At 37.8% G+C, this 19,405-nt stretch overlaps 1 protein-coding gene across 7 annotated transcripts in view; it reads left to right on the top strand.

Annotated features, from left to right (window-relative positions):
* LOC120517075 (dual specificity mitogen-activated protein kinase kinase 4) overlaps positions 1 to 19,405 on the top strand; it is a 59,645-nt gene that overhangs the window by 18,692 nt on the left and 21,548 nt on the right. For 5 of the 7 annotated variants that reach the window (XM_039739158.1, XM_039739156.1, XM_039739157.1 and 2 more), the window contains 4 exons: positions 9,946 to 10,045; positions 12,814 to 12,987; positions 16,962 to 17,136; positions 17,899 to 18,018. In XM_039739158.1, the coding sequence (XP_039595092.1) occupies positions 9,946 to 10,045; positions 12,814 to 12,987; positions 16,962 to 17,136; positions 17,899 to 18,018 (569 nt within the window). Of the gene's footprint in view, positions 1 to 8,849; positions 9,148 to 9,945; positions 10,046 to 12,813; positions 12,988 to 16,961; positions 17,137 to 17,898; positions 18,019 to 19,405 lie in introns of those variants that run through there. The other 2 variants (XM_039739159.1, XM_039739160.1) reach the window with 2 other exon arrangements.

Genomic DNA, 19,405 nt, shown 5'->3' with positions numbered 1-19,405 from the left:
GTGACCTGGCAGAGTTCTGTAAAGAGAATTTGGCCAGAATACCTCTAAACACTGAACAAGTCTGATTAGCAGCAGTGAGGTTATTACTAGTAAAGGGGGGGTCCACCAGGCACTAAATCTAAGGGTTTACATAAGGTTAATTAAAAGTTTTTTTTTCCATAATAATACAACAATGTACAATTTAGTGAGTGGCAATTTTTAACCAGACTGTCTTAATTTGCGATTATGAATTCAGTGAAATTCAGGCCACTCTGACTATTTGTGTGAGAGTACAGAAAATTCCAGATGGTTCACAAACTTCTTCTTTTTTCTCATCTGCAACTTTTTACCAAGCTACGTGGAATTTGATTAACCAGATTTTGAGATTTTGTAATGTGTAAACATTATAGCATGACATGTTTACTAATAAAGGTTTGTGCTTCGTAAAAAGAATTGCTCAAATTCTGCGAATTTTATATTTTCAATGCATCTATCAAATCAGAAAATGTCAGGATGGTATGGAAAATGCCAATAAGGAACATGCAACGAGTCTTAATTTTACTTTGACTTTTATTTCACAGCAGACAGTATGAGCCCAAGATATTTCATGTTTTGGTTGGTCAACCTCATTTCATTTGTTAATACAGGTAAAACTCCATTACAACAAACTCCTAGGGACCTAAAAAATATTTCGTTATAACGAAAATTTCTTTGTAATGAGATTCTGTATTTGCTACTATAGTGCTTTCTTTATCTTGCGCCCAGGCATTTGCAATCATTTCAGTAGCTTCTTTTGTGTTAATTTTAATTTCCTCCTGCCTACAAGTTATGCTGACGAGAATTTTTCTCAGCATTTCCTTACGATAATACACTTTCCCGAAGCACGATTGCAGCGTCTGTGGAAGATTGTTTGTCCGTTGCCAGGGCAGGGCAAAAACAGGCTCATAGCGCTGCAGTGAAGTGACACAGAAGCAAATCATAAAAGATCGGGGCCGCACTACAAGTCCCTTTCTTGCACCCCAAAACACGAGGCCGAGTCTCAGTACTTTAGGAAAACCAACTTTATTCAGCTTGAAACAGGAATGGCACACTTATTTATTGTAGCGTGATCTGCCACTGTGCTATACACAGACACAGCAGTCAGGCTGCATCGCCCATCGATATCTTTTCTGTTTGCTTTGGGGGGAGACACAGAATATCTTTGAGCCAGCTGTTGCCCCGGCAACAGATAACCAGTCTTCCATAGACGCGGAGATCGAACTTCGCGGTGTTCTTCGGCGTGTCGTCCAGTTAGGGGAGGTCCCAAGAGAGTTTACAAACCTGACATTTTCTTGAATCAGTGCCGCATTAATAGGAATGTTTCTTGAACGAGCATCTCTGAACCACATAAAAACTGCTTTTTCTACGTCTTCAAATGCAGCAGTTCACATATGTTTGCAACTTGAGATTTTTTTTCTTTTTTTGCTCGGTCTTTCAGGAAAGTTGACAGAAATTCCGAATTCACTGGCAACGTCTTTTTTTTTTTTTTTCCGCAATCGAGAGCTGCAAAAATGTAAAAATAAAATTTTTCTAATATGAACTGTTATCGTTTTTTCATGTCTGTCATTTCTATAGGAGAGTGACAATGAGTTAAATACCAATGGATGTTTTTTTAAATGTTGATGAGCAATAAGCAAAAGGTATCACTGAAAACCGCTGGAAACAAAAAGGGCAAAAAAAAAAAAAAAACAGTACGAGGAAAGTTCGAAGAAAGAAAAAATAAAATGACAATGTTTCTGTTTGGTGATCATTGTGCACAACTGAGTTGCGGCCACAGAACTAACTGCACTGCGGATGATTCATTCAGGCATTTCAAGGTCTTTTGGGCACTTCGTTAAAATGAAATGAAAGTATCTGCTGAATGTACTTCGTAGTAACGAGATTTCTATAGACTCGCGTCATATGGGGAAACAGTCGGGACCATAAAAATACTTTGTTGTAATGAAAATTTCGTTGTAAAGATATTCGTTATAAAGGAATTTTACCTGCATACATCCATTCCTGCATTTCAGGCTTGCAACATATTTCAAAAAAAGTTGGACCAGTAAAGCATTCACCACTGTAATGTCGCCATTCCTTGTCACAACACTTAAAAGACATTTTGACACTGAAGATACCAAGTGATGAAGCATAAATGCGCAATTTCTTCCTTCAGATGCGTATTGAGCTCTGCAATAGTATGTAGTCGTTGTTGTTGCATTTTTCATTTCAAAATTCTCCACACATTCTCTATTAGGAACAGGTGAGGACTGCAGGTGGGCCAGTCCAGTACCAGTACCCCTCTTCTTCTGCATGTAATGTGTGCAGAGTTTGGTTTTGCATTGTCTTGTTGAAAAATGCATCAACATTACTGGAAAAGATGTCATTCCTGAAGTCAGCATATGTTGCTCTAAAATCTCAATATACTTTTCGGCATTAATGCTGCCATCTCATAAGTATAAATGACCTTTGCCAAGTGCGCTGAAACAACCCCATACCGTGACAGACCCTGGGTTTTGGACTTGCTTCTGATAAAGGATGATCCTTTTTGTCTTTGGTCAAGAACACACGCTGTCCATTTCTTCCAAAAAAGATCTGAAACACTGAATGATCTGACCACAGTATGTGTTTCCACTGCTATGTAATGGTCCATCTCGATGCCTCAGAGCCCAGAGAAGTCAGTACCGCTTTTGGACATGGTTAACATAAGGCTTCATTTTTTGCCTGTAAAGTTTTAGGTGGCATTTCTGAATGTAACTCTGTAATGTAGTGCTTGACAAAGGCTTGCTAAAGGAATCAGGCCTTGTAATCCCATGTGATTCTATCAGCTATCTATCTATGCAGTGCCGTCTGAGGGATCAGAGATCACGGCTGTTCATCTTAAGCTCGTGCCTTTGCCCTTTATGCATTGAAATTCCTCCAAATTCCTTGAATTGTTTAATGATATCATACACAGTAGAGGGAGAAATATGCAAATCCCATTCAGCCTTTCGTGGATACTGCTTTTGTACAAAATCATAATTAGAGTCACCTGTTGACATCGCCCAATTTGAAATCACATCATTATTTTACCTCATTACTGGCCCTAATTTTTTAGAGTGTGTCGCAAGCCTGAAATGTAGTAATGGATGTATAAGGGACGTTCAAAAAGTTTTCTTACTTTTTTTTAACTCTTATTGATTAAGAATATTTCAAAAATAAATGACATCACTTATCTACAGAGTCATCTTCCTTTGCGATGCAATTTTCCCAACGTCGTACCAACATTTTAATGCCATCAGCAAAATTTTGCAAATCAGTTCCAGGGTTCTTTCTTCATTCCTCATGGTTGTGGCTGTAGCTGGACATCTGGAGCGCTCCGCATCTGTCACACTAGTATGGCCATTTTTGAACATTTCAATCCACTCATAGATGACTCTACGAGAGAGAACTTTATCCCCATACTGAGCACACACGCAGAGATGAATTTGTGCTCCCGGCATACCTTCTGCCCACAAAAAAATCGTATGACAGAACGCTGTTCCTCTTTGGTACAATTTATAAGTTTCACAGCCTTCTTCACCACAAGGTGACAACTCTTACACTAAACTGCAAGGGCAGTCGGCTTGCCTGACAGGACTAGTCACATGACCCTCTCAGACACAACCAATTACTACTCCTCCCTCCCGCCTTCACTATTTCCAACGAAAATATAAATGCGCAGAAACTTTTTGAATGTCCCTTGTATATTGACAAAGGAAAAGAAGTTGCCCAGTCAAAACATGAAATATCTTGTGTTTATACTGTCTGCTATGAAATGAAAGTGGAAGTAAAATTAACAGTCACTGCATTTCTCTCTGATTTGCATTTTCCATACTGTCCCAACTTGTTCTGATTTGAAGTTTTAATTGGTATGTTTGCAGAGTCATGTCATTAGAAGTTGTTTTACAGTTGAACTTTTTTCAACATTTATGATGCTCTGTTGATTTCCTGCATAACATTTTATCACAGCTAGGGGAGTGATCAGAAGTCAGGTACAATTTTAAATAAAACTTTTAATAAGTTAACTATTTTGAAAATCAATAATATGTTAAAAATTACCATGGAAGGGTGCTCTGTCCGGGGGTTGTTCCTGCCTTATGCCCTATGCTAGGCTCCAGCTTCCCCGCAACTCTGCATTAGATAAGCGGGTTAAAAAGTGGTTGGAGAACTTGTTATTTTTGAGTGCCATGGTTAATGCCAGTCAGATTATATTGATTTTTTTTCATCCACCCCTTCTATACTGGTTTAATAACTAACAAATGGCAATATATTATTAAACAGGGTATAATTCAAAGTACAGTTAATTTGTGACATAACCCCATCTGTCAATAAAATCCCCTGTGTGACATTAACTGTGAATTTCCCCTTGGGATTAATAAAGTATCTATCTATCTATCTATCTATCTATCTATCTATCTATCTATCTATCAATCAATCAATTGACGGGTTTCAAATGTAACAGAAAAATAGGGATTGTGCAAGAATTTTTTTTTTTTTCAAAGTAGTTCCCCTTTGTAATAATACTGGAGAAAATGGCGCACTAGTTGTACACTAGCCTTTTTCCTATAGTGTGGCTGAAAATAAAAACTGCTTCATTTTCCATGACAAGAATTATGGGCTTCTAAATGCTTTCATGGATGTATTACAATCAACTAGGTTAAATGGTTTCTTAGACTACATTTAGTTAGAATGTTAAAGCTATAAATATTGATTATTTGTGTTACACAGCCTGTAGCTATTGGCTTATGGACTTCAATATGTAAATAATAAATACCATAAGGTGGCACAGAGACTTGCTTTGTGATCTCACTGTCCAGTGTCCTGTTCAGAACCAGTGCCCGATCGTTGTCCATGGGGAGTTTGCCCATTTTCTTTGTGCTTGAGCAGATTTTCCAGCATGTACTCCAGTATTCTTTGAACAACTCCAAAGTTGTGTTGATTTGGTTAATTGGCAGTTCTGAATTGTCTAGGTTTTGTGGTTCTGCATGCATAAAAGGCAATGCGTGTGAAAGAAAGTCCAAGTTGATATCCTGGGGAACTCCACTTGGTAATTTTGCAGTTGAGGATGTAGACTGGTGGGATTCTAGCTCTCCAACTAATTTAATTAAATCTGTAAAAGTATGGGGTTGAGCATGCTAAATTTCACGACAGACGAAACGAAGAACACGGTGTTATCTCTAGCTTGATCACTTTTACAAACCACTACAAAATGTTTTGTTTTGCTATTTGAAATGTTTTTGGACTTTTGACTGACTCTAAACCAAACTGGATATACTCCTCATCCAGTGCAAGGAGGAAATTGTTAAAAGTATTAGACATTTATTTTAAAGTCCTGAATACATGTGAATATTGAGATTGAAGTTTCAGGTCAGCTTTTCTGATATTTGGGATATGGTTCACCTTTAATTAACTTATGACACCTTCTGCTCCATGATACTTCTGAAACCTGGAACTGTTACATGAGAAGGCTATGAACCAAGAAACTGACTGGTCATCCTCACGAGTATACAGTGGCAGTTTAAAGCTGTAATTTACTGGCACACATCAGCGGCTCACTTTTCAGTAGCTCTTCTCACATTTCAAGTAGTAACCAGCAACTTGCAGACCTATAGTCACAGATCAGTCACGAAACTAATGCAACTGATTGAAAATCTCCAAAGAGATGTAACCGATGTATGGAAGAACTTCACTGGAGAGAAGTGAATGCATCTGGGGTGTCAGAATTGACTTTTACAGTAATGTGTATTAGGTTTTACAATAGAATTTTATTAGTCTCATTCATTTTATGACAGACTTCTTGTTAATTACATTTCTCTTTGAAAGTTTGTGACCCCCTTCTATAGTTCTAGATTTTCACTTTGGAAAACTTAATCAAAAATGTTCCTATCCATAAATTATGTGTTGATGTATGCAATAATGAATTAGGTGAATTACATAGGTACATTAAAAATATTTAAAACGTTGTGACAAAACATAAAGTATCACTTGCAAAAATTCATTTCTGATTCCATTCACAGCCAGTTTATTTATGGTTTTAAGCCTTTAGCAATGGGAGTTTCTTGTGGGATTCTTGTTTGAGAGTAACAGGAAACCAACATTAGAGGGAACAAAAATGATTGTTTGCAACACCCACTTTAGCAAAAGAAGAGGGCAAGACAGTGAAGCTTGAATCTGCTGGGCCCAACTGCATGATTGACAACTTGATAGTTAGAAAAGGTGGCTGAATTATTGTAAAGGTGTCACCTGGAGAAAGGTGTGCATTACTACATTTGGTGGTTGCTGATCCTGTTGTCAGAGAAATAAGGAGTAATATATGGAAGTGTGTGGTGAACATAAAGGTGTGGATACATAAATAAAGAGAGTATGAGAACTTAATATGCTGAGCATGTAGCTTTGTGGGCATCTAATGCCAGTCATAGGTGTTATTGTTCAGAATTTATTGGTCAGAAGTACTGCTAAGATGCAAGGGGATGTGGTGGTGCAGCGCTAAAGTTAACTGAGGAGAAAAGGAGGTCCTTAAAAGGTAATCTAAAAGGGGAAATCATGAAATGCTGGGAAAGTAGAAGTGAAGGCACAACAAACCAGAAGCTGCAGCGTTTATTTAGTCACAGAATGAAAAAATGTGTTAAGGGAGTGTGTTCAGGACTGTGAAGAAGATGGTAAAGACAGGGTGCAGAGGGGATGAATTACTGTTAAGAAAATATCTGGATATGCTTGATGCTCCCTGTAACTCTGCAATTTGTGCAAAAAATGGATAGATTTACTTATTTATTTATTTTGGACCACTCAAACATTCATACATACTGTACATGTATGTATTTTTGAAACATGGCACTAGTTTTAAAATCTGTCCTAGCAACATCAGACACAAAGCAGTAAATAACGCCACACAGCTTGCCGGACTCTAAGATCTGGGCAACAGGGTCTTCTCGTTATCCCACGCACTCGGCTGAAAACCTGTGGGGATCGTGCCTTTCAGTCTGTGGCACCAAAACTGTGGAATAGCCTGCCCTGTGGTCTGCGTGGAGTCGAGTCTGTTGATTCTTTTAAAAAACAACTAAATACATTCCTTTTTAAGCAAGCTTTTAATCAGTGCTGAATAGTTCCAGTTTGTTTATTTATTGTTTTTGTTTCAACTGTTTGTATTTGTTCTGTATTAGCTGTTCAGCGCTCTGTGACCTTTTGTCTGTGAAGGGCGCTATATAAATAAACTACTACTACTAAATAGTCCTGGAAAGACCGCCACTCTCTTTCAGGGTCTTCTCACACACAACTCCACATGTACTTTACATGTTTTGGGGGATGTGGGAGAAAAATCCAGCGTGAAATGGGGGACACGTGCAAATTTTACACCATCAACGAAGACCTACTGGATTTAAACCCAGGACACCAGGTCTGTAAGACAGCAGTGATAACCTCAGGACTACCTTAGTCAGTGAGTCTTTCTTTTGATAAAGCGCCTTTCATAAAATAAATCATTAAAACTGCTTTACAAAAGAAGTAAAAAAATATATATACACAATACGTGATAAATTACAATTGAACAAACTAAGGAGTCCAGCCACCAGTCATCTCTTCATTCTGAGTCCGTAACCATGAAGTCACGGTGTAAGGAACACACACTTGCATTTGTCCCAGAAGAGATGCATCATAAAGTAGCTAGTTACAAGTATTGCATAATAACATAAGATAGCATAAGAGAGAGAAAATGAATTCCCAGGTTTTCTGTGATGGAGCTTCATGTTCAAACCTAAGGAGGAACCTAAATGAATGTTAGTCATAAGTGGAGTGCTGAATCTCCATCTGCTGGGTACTCAGATCTGTTGAAATTGTACAAATGAACATTTAGGGTTTGTTTTTATCTAATTTTGTTTCATTGTTACATTATGTATTTTCTTAAATGATTTTATTTATGAAGTTATCTGGTAGTTTACCATTTCAGCATTCATACACAAACATTCAAGTCATGATTTCTTGAATTTTAATAGGCAATACTGGTAAATCTGGTGTAAAATTTGGATCATTGCTAACTACTCTACTTATCCTTATTTATTTATGTTGTTATACTCTGCTGTAATTTGTATGCACTTGCCAGTCGTTCAAATTTAGAAAGACCTATTTTGTTTTACTTGGTGAAGAGCCTTGTGATAATGTGCCGACTATAGAAACTATACAAAATAGAGTAAATATGCCTTGAATTTGCCCAAAATGATTGTGACTATCATCTTTGTCATGATTCCTTTACATATTTCACCACAGTGTCCTTCTGCTATTGCAACAGTTACATTTCCACACAGGAAGCAGTTAATGTAAGAAAAGAAATCAAGCATCAATATAACATTCTTAAACCCACTTGATGCAATTTAGGGTCATGACATACCAGAGTCCAACACAGCAGCCATATTTTTCCCCAGTTAGAAGTGGTCATGAGTTATATTTCAGCAAGCTTCAAATGCAGAGTAAGATTTCTGTTGCTGGGTCCCTAAAGCCCAGTTCTTACAAAATGCTTGTTCTCACTCTGTCAGCTTACCTGGGTGTACCAAGGTTGACAGATTGTCTCCAAATTCTGTTCCTCTCCCTTTTTAGTACGTATTCTGAAAGTCTGAGGCAACTTTTTGGTTTACTCAAGCACACAGATAATTAGATCTGGACCACCCTATAGAATAGTTTGCCAATCAACAGATTTGGCATAAGTCAGGAACAAAACTAACTTCATTAATTACAACAATACAGTCACCATCTATCTGTAGGTCAAAGAGGATTGTGGAGACTGACTGTTGTGAGCAGGGGATAGGAATTTGATTTTATGTGGAACTTGTGCTTCAAGAAACATAATGGAAGTACAGAAGCACTTTAAAATGAGGAAGTGGGTCTGCAGGTGAAGCACACCCATGTCAGTAGGAGGAGAGTTTCCTTGTAGATCACGTTCTTTTATTCTTTATCAGTGAGAGACTAAACTATTGTTTGGTGATCAGTTCTAGCCGGGCACCACATCCATTGACCATTCAGATTATCATCTTTGCTGCGTATTATAACCAAGTGTAGCTTGATGATTAACTGTACCGTGTGTGTGTGTGCAAAAGCGAAGGTTTATTCACCCTCCAGTAAACTGAATGAACATGTCAGTAAGTAAGTACTCAGCTGTAGCTCGAACATCTGTTCTGTAAAATACCTGATTATTAAAATTTTCTTCATACTTGTAGCAACAGGCAGTTATTTTTCAGCGTGCTTGCAGCTTTTCAACATTGTGGCGTTTGAAGTGATTTTGTTTCTTAGAGGTTTAGAAATGCTTACAACTTAATTTTCGAGAAAAAAAAGGTTAGGGTTAGGGCTCTACTTGTGCTTGCTTGTGTAAGGCATTGATTTTCTGTTCTCTGATAAAAGTCTAAATCTAGTGATATTCATAGATGTTCGGTTTTTGGGATGTTCTTTTTCATCTGGTCTTGTTCATATACTCCTGATTATCTGCTGTAATTTAAAACTCTGCCGATTTGAAGGACGTAGAGTGCTCAGGATGATCCATTATCGTGAATGAATCAACTTCCAATGTGCATTTCTTTCCAGGACTTGTAAGCTGAAATCAATGTTATGGATGTACCTGTTTGTAAGGAAAATATAATTGAAATGAACAATATTATTTATCGCTGAGCAAATGCCTTGAAGGCCTTTTAATATATAAATATATATAGAAAAGTGATAGCATTTGGCTTTTTCTTGCTTGTTCATTCATTTTTTTTGCCAGTCTGTGGTTCAATGCCTCGTTCCTCTTACCTCACTAGCTCCCTAAAGTTAGTTATATGTTTGCATACTGTACTTTTGTTTGTATCCAACTGTTTTGAACTTGTTTTCCCAATACTCCCAAAGGGTTTGTGAACTTCAATTTTCCTTTCTTTTTTGTATTTCTTTTAAATTTTTTTCTTGATCTAGGTAAACGCAAAGCACTGAAGTTAAATTTTGCCAATCCACCAATTAAGCCAGTGACGAGCTTTACTTTGAATGCAGGAGTTTCGTTTCAGAATCCTCACATGTAAGTATTAGCACACCTTGTCACCAAAAAAGTCTTTTCAGAAATACCTGGTAATTTGCTTGAACGTTCTCCTAAATACGAATGGAATTCTCAAAAGTGTCTACACGTCTTAGAAGTAGCTGCTACTCTGAATGGCCTCTGTGGGAGCGAATGAATAAGAGTGTGCCCTGCAGTGTGTCCAGAGGTAGTTTTGTCTTGTGCTCAGTCCTGCTCTCCATGATTCCATGACAAGGTATTAAGCAGGTTTGGCAAATTAATGGATGAGTGTATTGATAAAAATGTAAATTGTAGTAAATATGTCTGATACATTTACCTGGCTCAAAATCACAAGGAGCTGCTCCCTTTACTGGCAGCATTGATTGCAAAGGAGGAAAACCGCCTTGGAAGGGGGTGCCGTGACTTTCATACACCAAAAAAAAAAAAAAATCACAGTTTTTCTCTTTTTAATCGGTATTTGCAATTCTGAAAATTATGCCTCTTGCCATTTTCCCTCTGTTGCGTTGAAAAAACTTGTTCTGTGCATGTGCCAACAGGAGTAACCCGTCTCTCCTCCTGCCTGGGGCAATTTGAAGTTGAGTCCAAGAAGCAAATATGTAGTCTTCCATGATTGGAATTTGGCCAAAGGCAGAAATATCAGCTAATCATAGTAGTACTGTGCTAGGTGACACGTCACTTAAGCACAGATTATGACAAGGAGAGAAACCTGTCACATATTCTAGCATCGAGTGCATTTAGAACTCTGGTTTCAGTTTTGTATGCTTGTGCCCTTAATAATGAAAACGCAAGAATGGGCTTGTTTACTCCACTTACCAAATTTTGTTTTTCTTTTTCCTTAATTGGCTTTCCACAACGTTCAATCACGTCTTATTATGTCACAGTTTTACCCCGAATCTCTTATCTATTCTTTTAGTGTGTCCTAGCAGGGAATAGAGAAACACAGAAACTTTCAGAAGCCATGCTGCTGAAAGCTAAAATAACCCGCACTTGAGATGGACATTACCATCCCCATAATTGGAACAAACCAAAATCCACATCTCCACAAACTCACACAAAATTGAATATCCTCTGAGCCCGGTTTTCTAACGCTATGTATGTCTCTGCCCTCATTGCCGTAAAGCTGCATAAGCGTTCCCTTATATTCTCTCTGGTGCTGTGTCTTTTTTGTTTTTGAGACTGCTTCAGCATCATTGCTTACATCTGAACTGATGATGAGCCAGGTTGCTTATCCTTTAGGACGTCTCTCAATCTTTTATCATTGTATATATATTACCACTCTTCCAGGGCACATACTGCCTTTTATTTCTTCCTTTCACAAATATGCCTTATTGCTTTAGTCCTCTTGAACTATAATTTTGCAATTTACTTGGTAAATCTTTTTGAGAATGATTATAATGACATAAACTATATGACTGACTGACTGAAATTTTATTAATTATAATATATGTACACATTTGCATGGCGTATTTGCTGTTTAAGATAAAAAGTAAAGAGATTCGTTTCTTTGCACTAGGCCCAATCCCACTTGCAAATAGGTGCAGACAGCATGAGAAAGTACAACTCGCATTTTCTGAATGCAGACATTGTTTTTAGAGTTCAATCCTGTACAAATTGTCATCCTCGGGCAAAACCTTATTTACTTCTTTGGTTGCTGTTTGTGTCCTGCTGTGCTCATTTAACTGTTACTTTTCAGTTTGATTTACGACATGATGCTGATGCCTTTTCTCTGACTTGACAAAGTGACAAGAGCTGTGTGGGTGATTTATAGTTCATTATTTATATAATAATATTTCACTAATTTTCATAGGCATCTGCCAATTTTTGTTAGTTGGTCAGAAACTCTTTGAGCTAAGAGAATCACACATTAGTGCAACAATACTTCTAAAACCTATAAATCATCACCGTGTTAAAAAATGTCATACTCTTTTATATTCTTATAAAATTTTTAAATGTTCAGTATAAAGTGTACATTGCTATCCTTTGTAAACATATTTTTATGAAAAGGTTGCTGACAATTTTTAAGTTTGCCTATAAATGGCAGTGTGGCAAAATGAATTGGACATTCCAAGTTAAATTACTGGCTCACCCCCTGATTGTGACTCATTGTGTGAATTAGATCGATCCTTATTATTTACCTATTTTTCATTGTTTGTAATGCATCTTTATCTGTTAAGTAATCTGGAATTAAGACATCTACAAAATAAGCAATAATATTAGTATTTTGAGAGAGAAATCATATCATCATTTAGGTAATACGGACTTTCATTTTTCCCCTTTCTGATATATGCTTATTCTTCTATGTAGCAACACTTCCAATTTGACTGCTTGGTCTACAGCCAGGCACACACCTACCTTATTAGTAGCAGCATTTAATAAAACAATCAGATGGGATGTAAAAAGTAAAAACATACTTGAGATCTATAGTTTAGTTGTGTATAGTGTTGATCAGCTGTATTCGCTGGTGGCCTTGTTCGCTGAATATTTGCTGAAATATGGCATGTGGCTGGTTTAGGCGAACATTTTTTCTAAGTGCTCCATGATGCTTTGCAAGGCCAGTGGGACATCTGTAGCAGCCATGCTCAGAACTTTTACACATGCCTACTGTAAGATTAATGCCAGCAAGGCCATTGCTGGGTCACAAGCACACAAGGTAAAACAGAAGTTCCATGTCAGGTACTAAGATGCATGCGCCTTAAAGACTCCCCTTCCCCTCATAACACAGGACACACTGTGAAATCATAAAAACAGAACATTTTGTTACTATTTACAAGGCATTTCTTTCCTCTTGATGGAAGAAGAAAAGTGCAAAACATCTGCACAGATAGATGGGAAACAAAAAAGGTGTTCCAGCTGTGCCCGAAGGTGCGACTTCAAACAATGGAAGGAGACAGTCCCACTTCACTGCTACTCGGCACAGCTGATGCGTGCCCCAAGATTGGGACTCTGTGAGTGCAATGATCTGTATTTCATTTAGTTATTGCTAGTCTGTATTTTGTTGTATTTTGTTTGTGGTATTCTTTCCATCTGTATCTTTTGTTGTTTGGGGCATGGTGACACAGTGGTCAGCTCTGGTGACACAGTGGTCAGCTCTGCTGCCTCACAGCTCAGATCACATATTTGGCCACTTGTTGGCAGGTTTCACTACTTCTACCCAAAGAAATCTCACCACAGCAAGTGTTCAGCAATAATGCAATCTGGCAGCGGAGCGTTCATGTTCATTTGACCTTGGCTTCAACTAAAATGATTAGTTTCCACATTAATTGAAGTGTACTCAGTTATACTTTATCACTCATTTGTCCGTATGCCAGCTATACTGTATACTTATACATATGTTGGCTTCTCATATTATGTAAGTCAAATGAAAGGGTAGAATGGAGTCATTGCTTTCTGGTTGAAAGCTTTTTTCTATTTAGAACTGGAAATGGTAAAAAAAAAAAAAAAAAGTTAACATTGTGGAAGGATAGCATCTCTACAGTATAAAACTGAAATGTCAAGAACGAGTATTTTTGTTTCAAAATATGATGGAAGGGCCACACAAAGTGACAAGTTAAGGTAGAAATGAACATGTGCTGCCTATCCAGTACTACAACAACGCTGTCTCTGGTCTTAACTCCAGGCAAATCTTAGACAGAAGTATGCCATGTGTCCCTTGAGCTTTTATTTTGTTGATGATGCTGCCGATTGGTCAAAAAGGAATCGCAAAAGTCATGTGCCGTTCCAGGGTGCCTCATTTTTCAGTTAGGGGTCAAACATCTTTAGTGATAAGCTGCCTGTCCATAAGCATCTTCAGAGAATATTGCATTGATCTTTGAAAGATGGCGCTCACTCTTCTACTTGGAGGCCTTGAGAAGTCAAGCAAAGTAACACCATTTATTGGCCAACTGAACAGATTACAATAAAAGGCTTAACTTCTTATTGCATCCATAATGGCTACAACACCCTACTGCTTGGAGGCCTTGGAAGATTTATTACTGAGGCACCATTGCTGCCCCCTGGAGGCTCCTGCTTAATTATACTATAGACCTGCATTTCTGGTATAATCACACAATAGAAAACTTAGTTCTTTGCAGTGCAATTTTAAGTGCTACGATTGGCCAAATATTAGTTTACAAGAATCATAATTAGAATCTTTGAAAAGTTTATTTTTAAAATTTTCTTTGGCAAGAATTCATTAGTACTGTTCTAAAATAGTTTGCTGGGCCTCTGCCTCTCTCTGATTTTGCTTAGATGTGTGTGTTAATATACAGGTATATGTTAATATACAGTGCCTCATAATGCACTTTTTTATGGCGCTGTAATATTTGGTATGAACAGAGTGTTAACCGTTTTTATTTTTCTACATTTTTGTAGAATTATGTATAGTTTGCTGGTTGATTTTAAGCTGACTTAATGTTTAATTAAAGATAAAAGAAATGTTTTTTTTTTCTTTTCAGTCTATGCATAAATCTGATACAATGTTTTTCGGCTGCAACTTAATGAATTACGCAGGATGTGTCAACACATCATGCAGACAGCAGAACACGTCCCTGTCATATTAGGCGGTGTACCTCGGATAGTGTGAAACAGCCTGGTGGTGAGAGCCAGTTAAAAAGAGTGTCATCAGCCTTTAAATAGCTATTAAAGTGGCACATTTAAACATATTTAAAAAATCAAATAAATCCTGTATAGGAGATATAGCAGTTTTTTTCTATTGTTCTTACAAAATCAGCTACCATTTGCTTACTGCAGTGTTGTTTTAAGTTTAAGCACACTGTAGCCATAAAGGTGTAAGCTGTCACTCATCATGCATCTTGTTAAAGGGTAAACCAGACTGTCACAAATAACAGACACAAATCTGACAAATGTCCCATAAAATCTAACAACATGCCTATAGTCTTTGACAAAGGATTTGTGAAATTCATGCATACTTAATTGACACTTAATGGCATATGTTCCCTTGTGATACGGGATGTAATTTAAGCACTATGAGCATCAGGAGACAGGACTGAAGTTGGCTCTATGCTTAAAAAAGCAGCAATAAAATCTTAAAATGCAGGAAATGAAGGGAGACTTAAAAATTGACTTCTGCAGCCTGCAGTTTTTATTTAATTTTACCAAACCTATTGCAGTCAGTGGTACATGTCCATTATTTAATACCAGAAGGAATGAGCCCTGTGTTGTGGCTTATACAGAATAAGTGTGGCCTTTAGGCAGGGAATTTATTGATGCCTCATTGATGTCCATGCCAGCTGAACCCAGCAGGGTAAGGATAGCTTGAACATGTTTTAAGTGGATCCTCCTTGTTCTCTCTTTTAAGTCAGATGTGACCGCCTCATTCACTTAATATGTACAGATGATTGAAGTCACAACTTAATTGGGTCCTGCTTTTTAGACCTGAAAGGGCAGCCTTATGTGGAGCATAACATGAACACATTTTCTGTTTAAGCCAGTCATTTTCCAGTACTCTTTAACACACTATTAAACTGTTTTATCTTGTGTAGCTCCCTACATGGAGTACCCCATCATAAGGCATTTTTCAAAGAAAACCACCTTTATTCAAATAAAACCAGACAACTTGAGTGAATAAACCTCTGGACCCAAATTCCTCAGGCAGTAATGTCTACAAATCTGTTATAATTAGAGGCACCATTTGCACTTATTTAGATTTTATTTTTCCAAAAGTATTCTTAGCATGTCCCTTCCTAAAAGCAAAGATTAATTGTATGGAACTTGTTGTATCTGAGCATGCCCTTAATTTATAAGATATCCAGGCATGTGGTGCATTTTCTTTAAATTTAGCGTCTCCCCAGACTCTGTTTTTGATAATTTTTACTCTCTTATTTGCCCAAAGTACAAAAAGTTCAAACATTGCATGAAAAGTATGCTTTTATTTGCCAATGGTGCTCCATTAGCCTCTATTGTAAAGTACTAATGAGGGGAAGATATATATATATTTTTTTTTACTTAAAGAAAATGCTTAACTTTATAGCACAATTTCTTGTGGAAATTCCATAAATATCAAGTTTGTGAAGAAATAACTTTGACTTGAAAAATACTGAACTTACCCTTTAAACAGCGTGATCTAAGTGTGCTGTCAACTGTAAAAAAAATATCTTGTAACATATCCAAATCTTATAAGTGACTTTGGGTCAAAAAGTCTCAGGCAAATATACAGTAATATTGACAACTACTGATTTAGCATGTTAGGGATAGTAGGAGTAGGATGTGCTGGCCACATTTTGAACTGAAATGGGTTGGTTCATCAGACTTACTTACTTACAAAACTGCATTATTCAAATTATCTCTGCTTGCTTTACAGATAATACTAAAATGCATTTTAGTAATCAAAGATGTTTGACTTGCAGATAATGATAAATATTTCTTGGAAGCTAATAACCACATAATTTCAGTAGTCCAGGAAGTATTTGTGTAAGCTGTTTATGAAAAGGGTAATGTGGTGAAAAATGGCAAACAGTGCTACCTGGCATTGCCAGGAGACTGCATTCAAATCACAAAATCAAAGCACTCCGTTTCTGTTTGGAGTTCTCATTCTCATCCCATATCTGGGTTGGGGTTTCCCCAGATTCACTAGTTTTCCTCCCATAGTCCAAAGACATTTGTGTTACTTTAGTTAGTAACTCCTAATTGTCCCAGTTATTGTGATTTTGGGTGGCCGTGTGCCTGGGAGTGCACTTGATGATGGCATAGCTTCAGCTCAAGATAACCCTGAGATGGGATAAGCGCAATGAGGGGGCTGTTTTTAAGTTTTCCTGATTATATGAAGCCTGAGTAGATATCATTAGGGTGCTTTAAAACGAGTGTTAGATGGATCTAAATCCACAGCAATGGACAATGTTAATGTTGTGTAAGGCTGGTGTCAGCAAGTGAATTAGATGTCTTTACCTTTTTGTGTGTGTGTGTGTTTTTCTTCTTTTTTTAGAGAAAGGCTGCGAACACATAGTATTGAGTCATCAGGAAAACTGAAGATCTCTCCAGAACAGCACTGGGACTTCACAGCAGAAGACCTGAGAGATCTTGGGGAAATAGGACGAGGAGCCTATGGGTCCGTCAACAAAATGGTGCACAAGCCAAGCGGACAGATAATGGCAGTTAAAGTAATTGCTCAGTATTTTCATTTCCTTGGAACAGAAAAAAACTTTATTTGGTGTTTATCATACACAGAATCTGGGAGTGCATCCTTTGAGATGATGAAGTCTGATCAGTGATCTATAACAAAGAGGAGGCATGGCCCAATCTTTTTTACCTTTATTTAACTTTGGTCCTGAAGTTTAAAGTTGTTTAAATATGTTGTTTAAATTCTGCAGATCAGATGTCATAATGCCTGAATTTTACCAAGGCAACCCAATAAATAAACCATTCTTTATAAATTAGAAAAATGCAAGAACTGTTATCTTAATAGTGGGTCATCACAGCACATTCTGTTTGCAAACTGTTAAACAAAATATTTGGTTATTTCATGGATACGTAGAAAGTAAATCCGTTGCATGTAAGGTGTACTTAGTCCTCATAGTGATTACAGTGGTGAGGGGTCATTTTGTGACTTTTTCTTTCATTCATTGATATCTTGGGCACACGGTAAAAGTTTTACTTGTTTTTATAGCATTTTTCTTAGCAATTTGTTTGTTTGTATTTTGCAAGGTGAAAAAATTAAATGAGGAATAATTAGTATTTAATATGTTACGTTTTACGGTAAGAACATTTCAGTCACGGCACTGTTTCTTTTTCCATCAAGCATATTCTGCTAAGTTGTCAGACGGCTACTTCAAAGCATGCATGTATTTGAAAAACTGAGCAGCTGTTTGTTTCTTAAATTACATTTCTGACGATTTGTGTTTGCTTTCCTTTGTTTTTAATAGAGAATTCGATCAACTGTGGATGAGAAGGAGCAGAAGCAGCTGTTGATGGATTTAGACGTAGTGATGAGAAGTAGTGATTGTCCCTATATTGTGCAGTTTTACGGAGCTCTCTTTAGGGAGGTGAGAACAATTACAACTCTTATTTTGCATCTTACCAAGTCATTGAAAGTCATTCACTTTTTTTTGGTTTATATAGTACTATTATAGCATCTATCTTTTTAAGGCACAATACAGTTTCTGATATATGATGAGTTCTGCAAAAAAAAAAAACAGAAAGCTTGGCATTTTCCAATACCAGATGGAGACTCCTACAGCTACTTTGACAACATGTTCATAATCAGTCTTGGACATGTCATGTACTCTCCTACAATTAAATTACATTCTTCTGTTAATCTAAGAAGTATTCCTTAGAGATGTGGCTATAAAAGCAGAGGACTCTGAGGAAAAACTCACATAAACAGAGAGAACATGCGGAGTCTATATAACAGTGATTGGGCCAGGATTCGACCAAGGACTCTGGACTTGTAAGTCTGCAGTGGCAACTACTGACCCCACTGTGCTGCCTGGTCTTCATCATAGTACTGATCATTCAATCCATTGGATTTCTAAATGGTGTTGGCTGGGAAGATGTTAGTATAAATAAATCAAAACTAAGTGCGTCTCGGGAACTGCCGGTCTGACATTGTGGTCAGCAACACAGGAGCGCCGCAGGGGACTGTACTTTCTCCGGTCCTGTTCAGCCTATATAGTGTACATTGGACTTCCAGTACAACTCGGAGTCCTGCCACGTGCAAAAGTTTGCATACAACACTGTTATCATGGGCTGCATCAGGAGTGGGCAGGAGGAGGAGGAGTATAGGAAACTAATCAAGGACTTTGTTAAATGGTGCGACTCAAACCACCTACAACTGAACACCAGCAAAACCAAGGAGCTGGTGGTGGATTTTAGGAGGCCCAGGTCTCTTATTGAACCCGTGATCATCAGAGGTGACTGCGCAGAGGGTGCAGACCTATAAATACCTGGGAGTACAGCTGGATGATAAATTGGACTGGACTGCCAATACTGATGCTCTGTGTAAGAAAGGACAGAGCCGACTATACTTCCTTAGAAGGCTGGCGTCCTTCAACATCTGCAATAAGATGCTGTAGATGTTCTATCAGACGGTTGTGGCAAGCGCCCTCTTCTACGCGGTGGTGTGCTGGCGAGGCAGCATAAAAGAGAGGGATGCCTCACGCCTGGACAAACTGGTGAAGAAGGCAGGCTCTATTGTAGACACGGAGCTGGACAGTTTGACATCCGTGGCAGAACAATGGGCACTGAGCAGGCTCATGTCAATAATGGAAAATCCACTGAACAGGACCATCTCCAGACAGAGGAGCAGCATCAGCAACAGACTGCTGTCACCGTCCTGCTCCACTGACAGACTGAGGAGTTCATTCCTCGCCCACACTATGCAACTCTTCAATTCCATTTATTTTAAATGTTAATATTATACAAAATTATTGT

The sequence above is a fragment of the Polypterus senegalus genome, chromosome 17, assembly GCF_016835505.1.
Source record: "Polypterus senegalus isolate Bchr_013 chromosome 17, ASM1683550v1, whole genome shotgun sequence".
NCBI classification, from domain to species: domain Eukaryota; kingdom Metazoa; phylum Chordata; class Cladistia; order Polypteriformes; family Polypteridae; genus Polypterus; species Polypterus senegalus.
The sequence above is the reverse complement of the archived record's forward strand: the minus strand, read 5'-3'. Positions and strand labels throughout refer to the sequence as shown.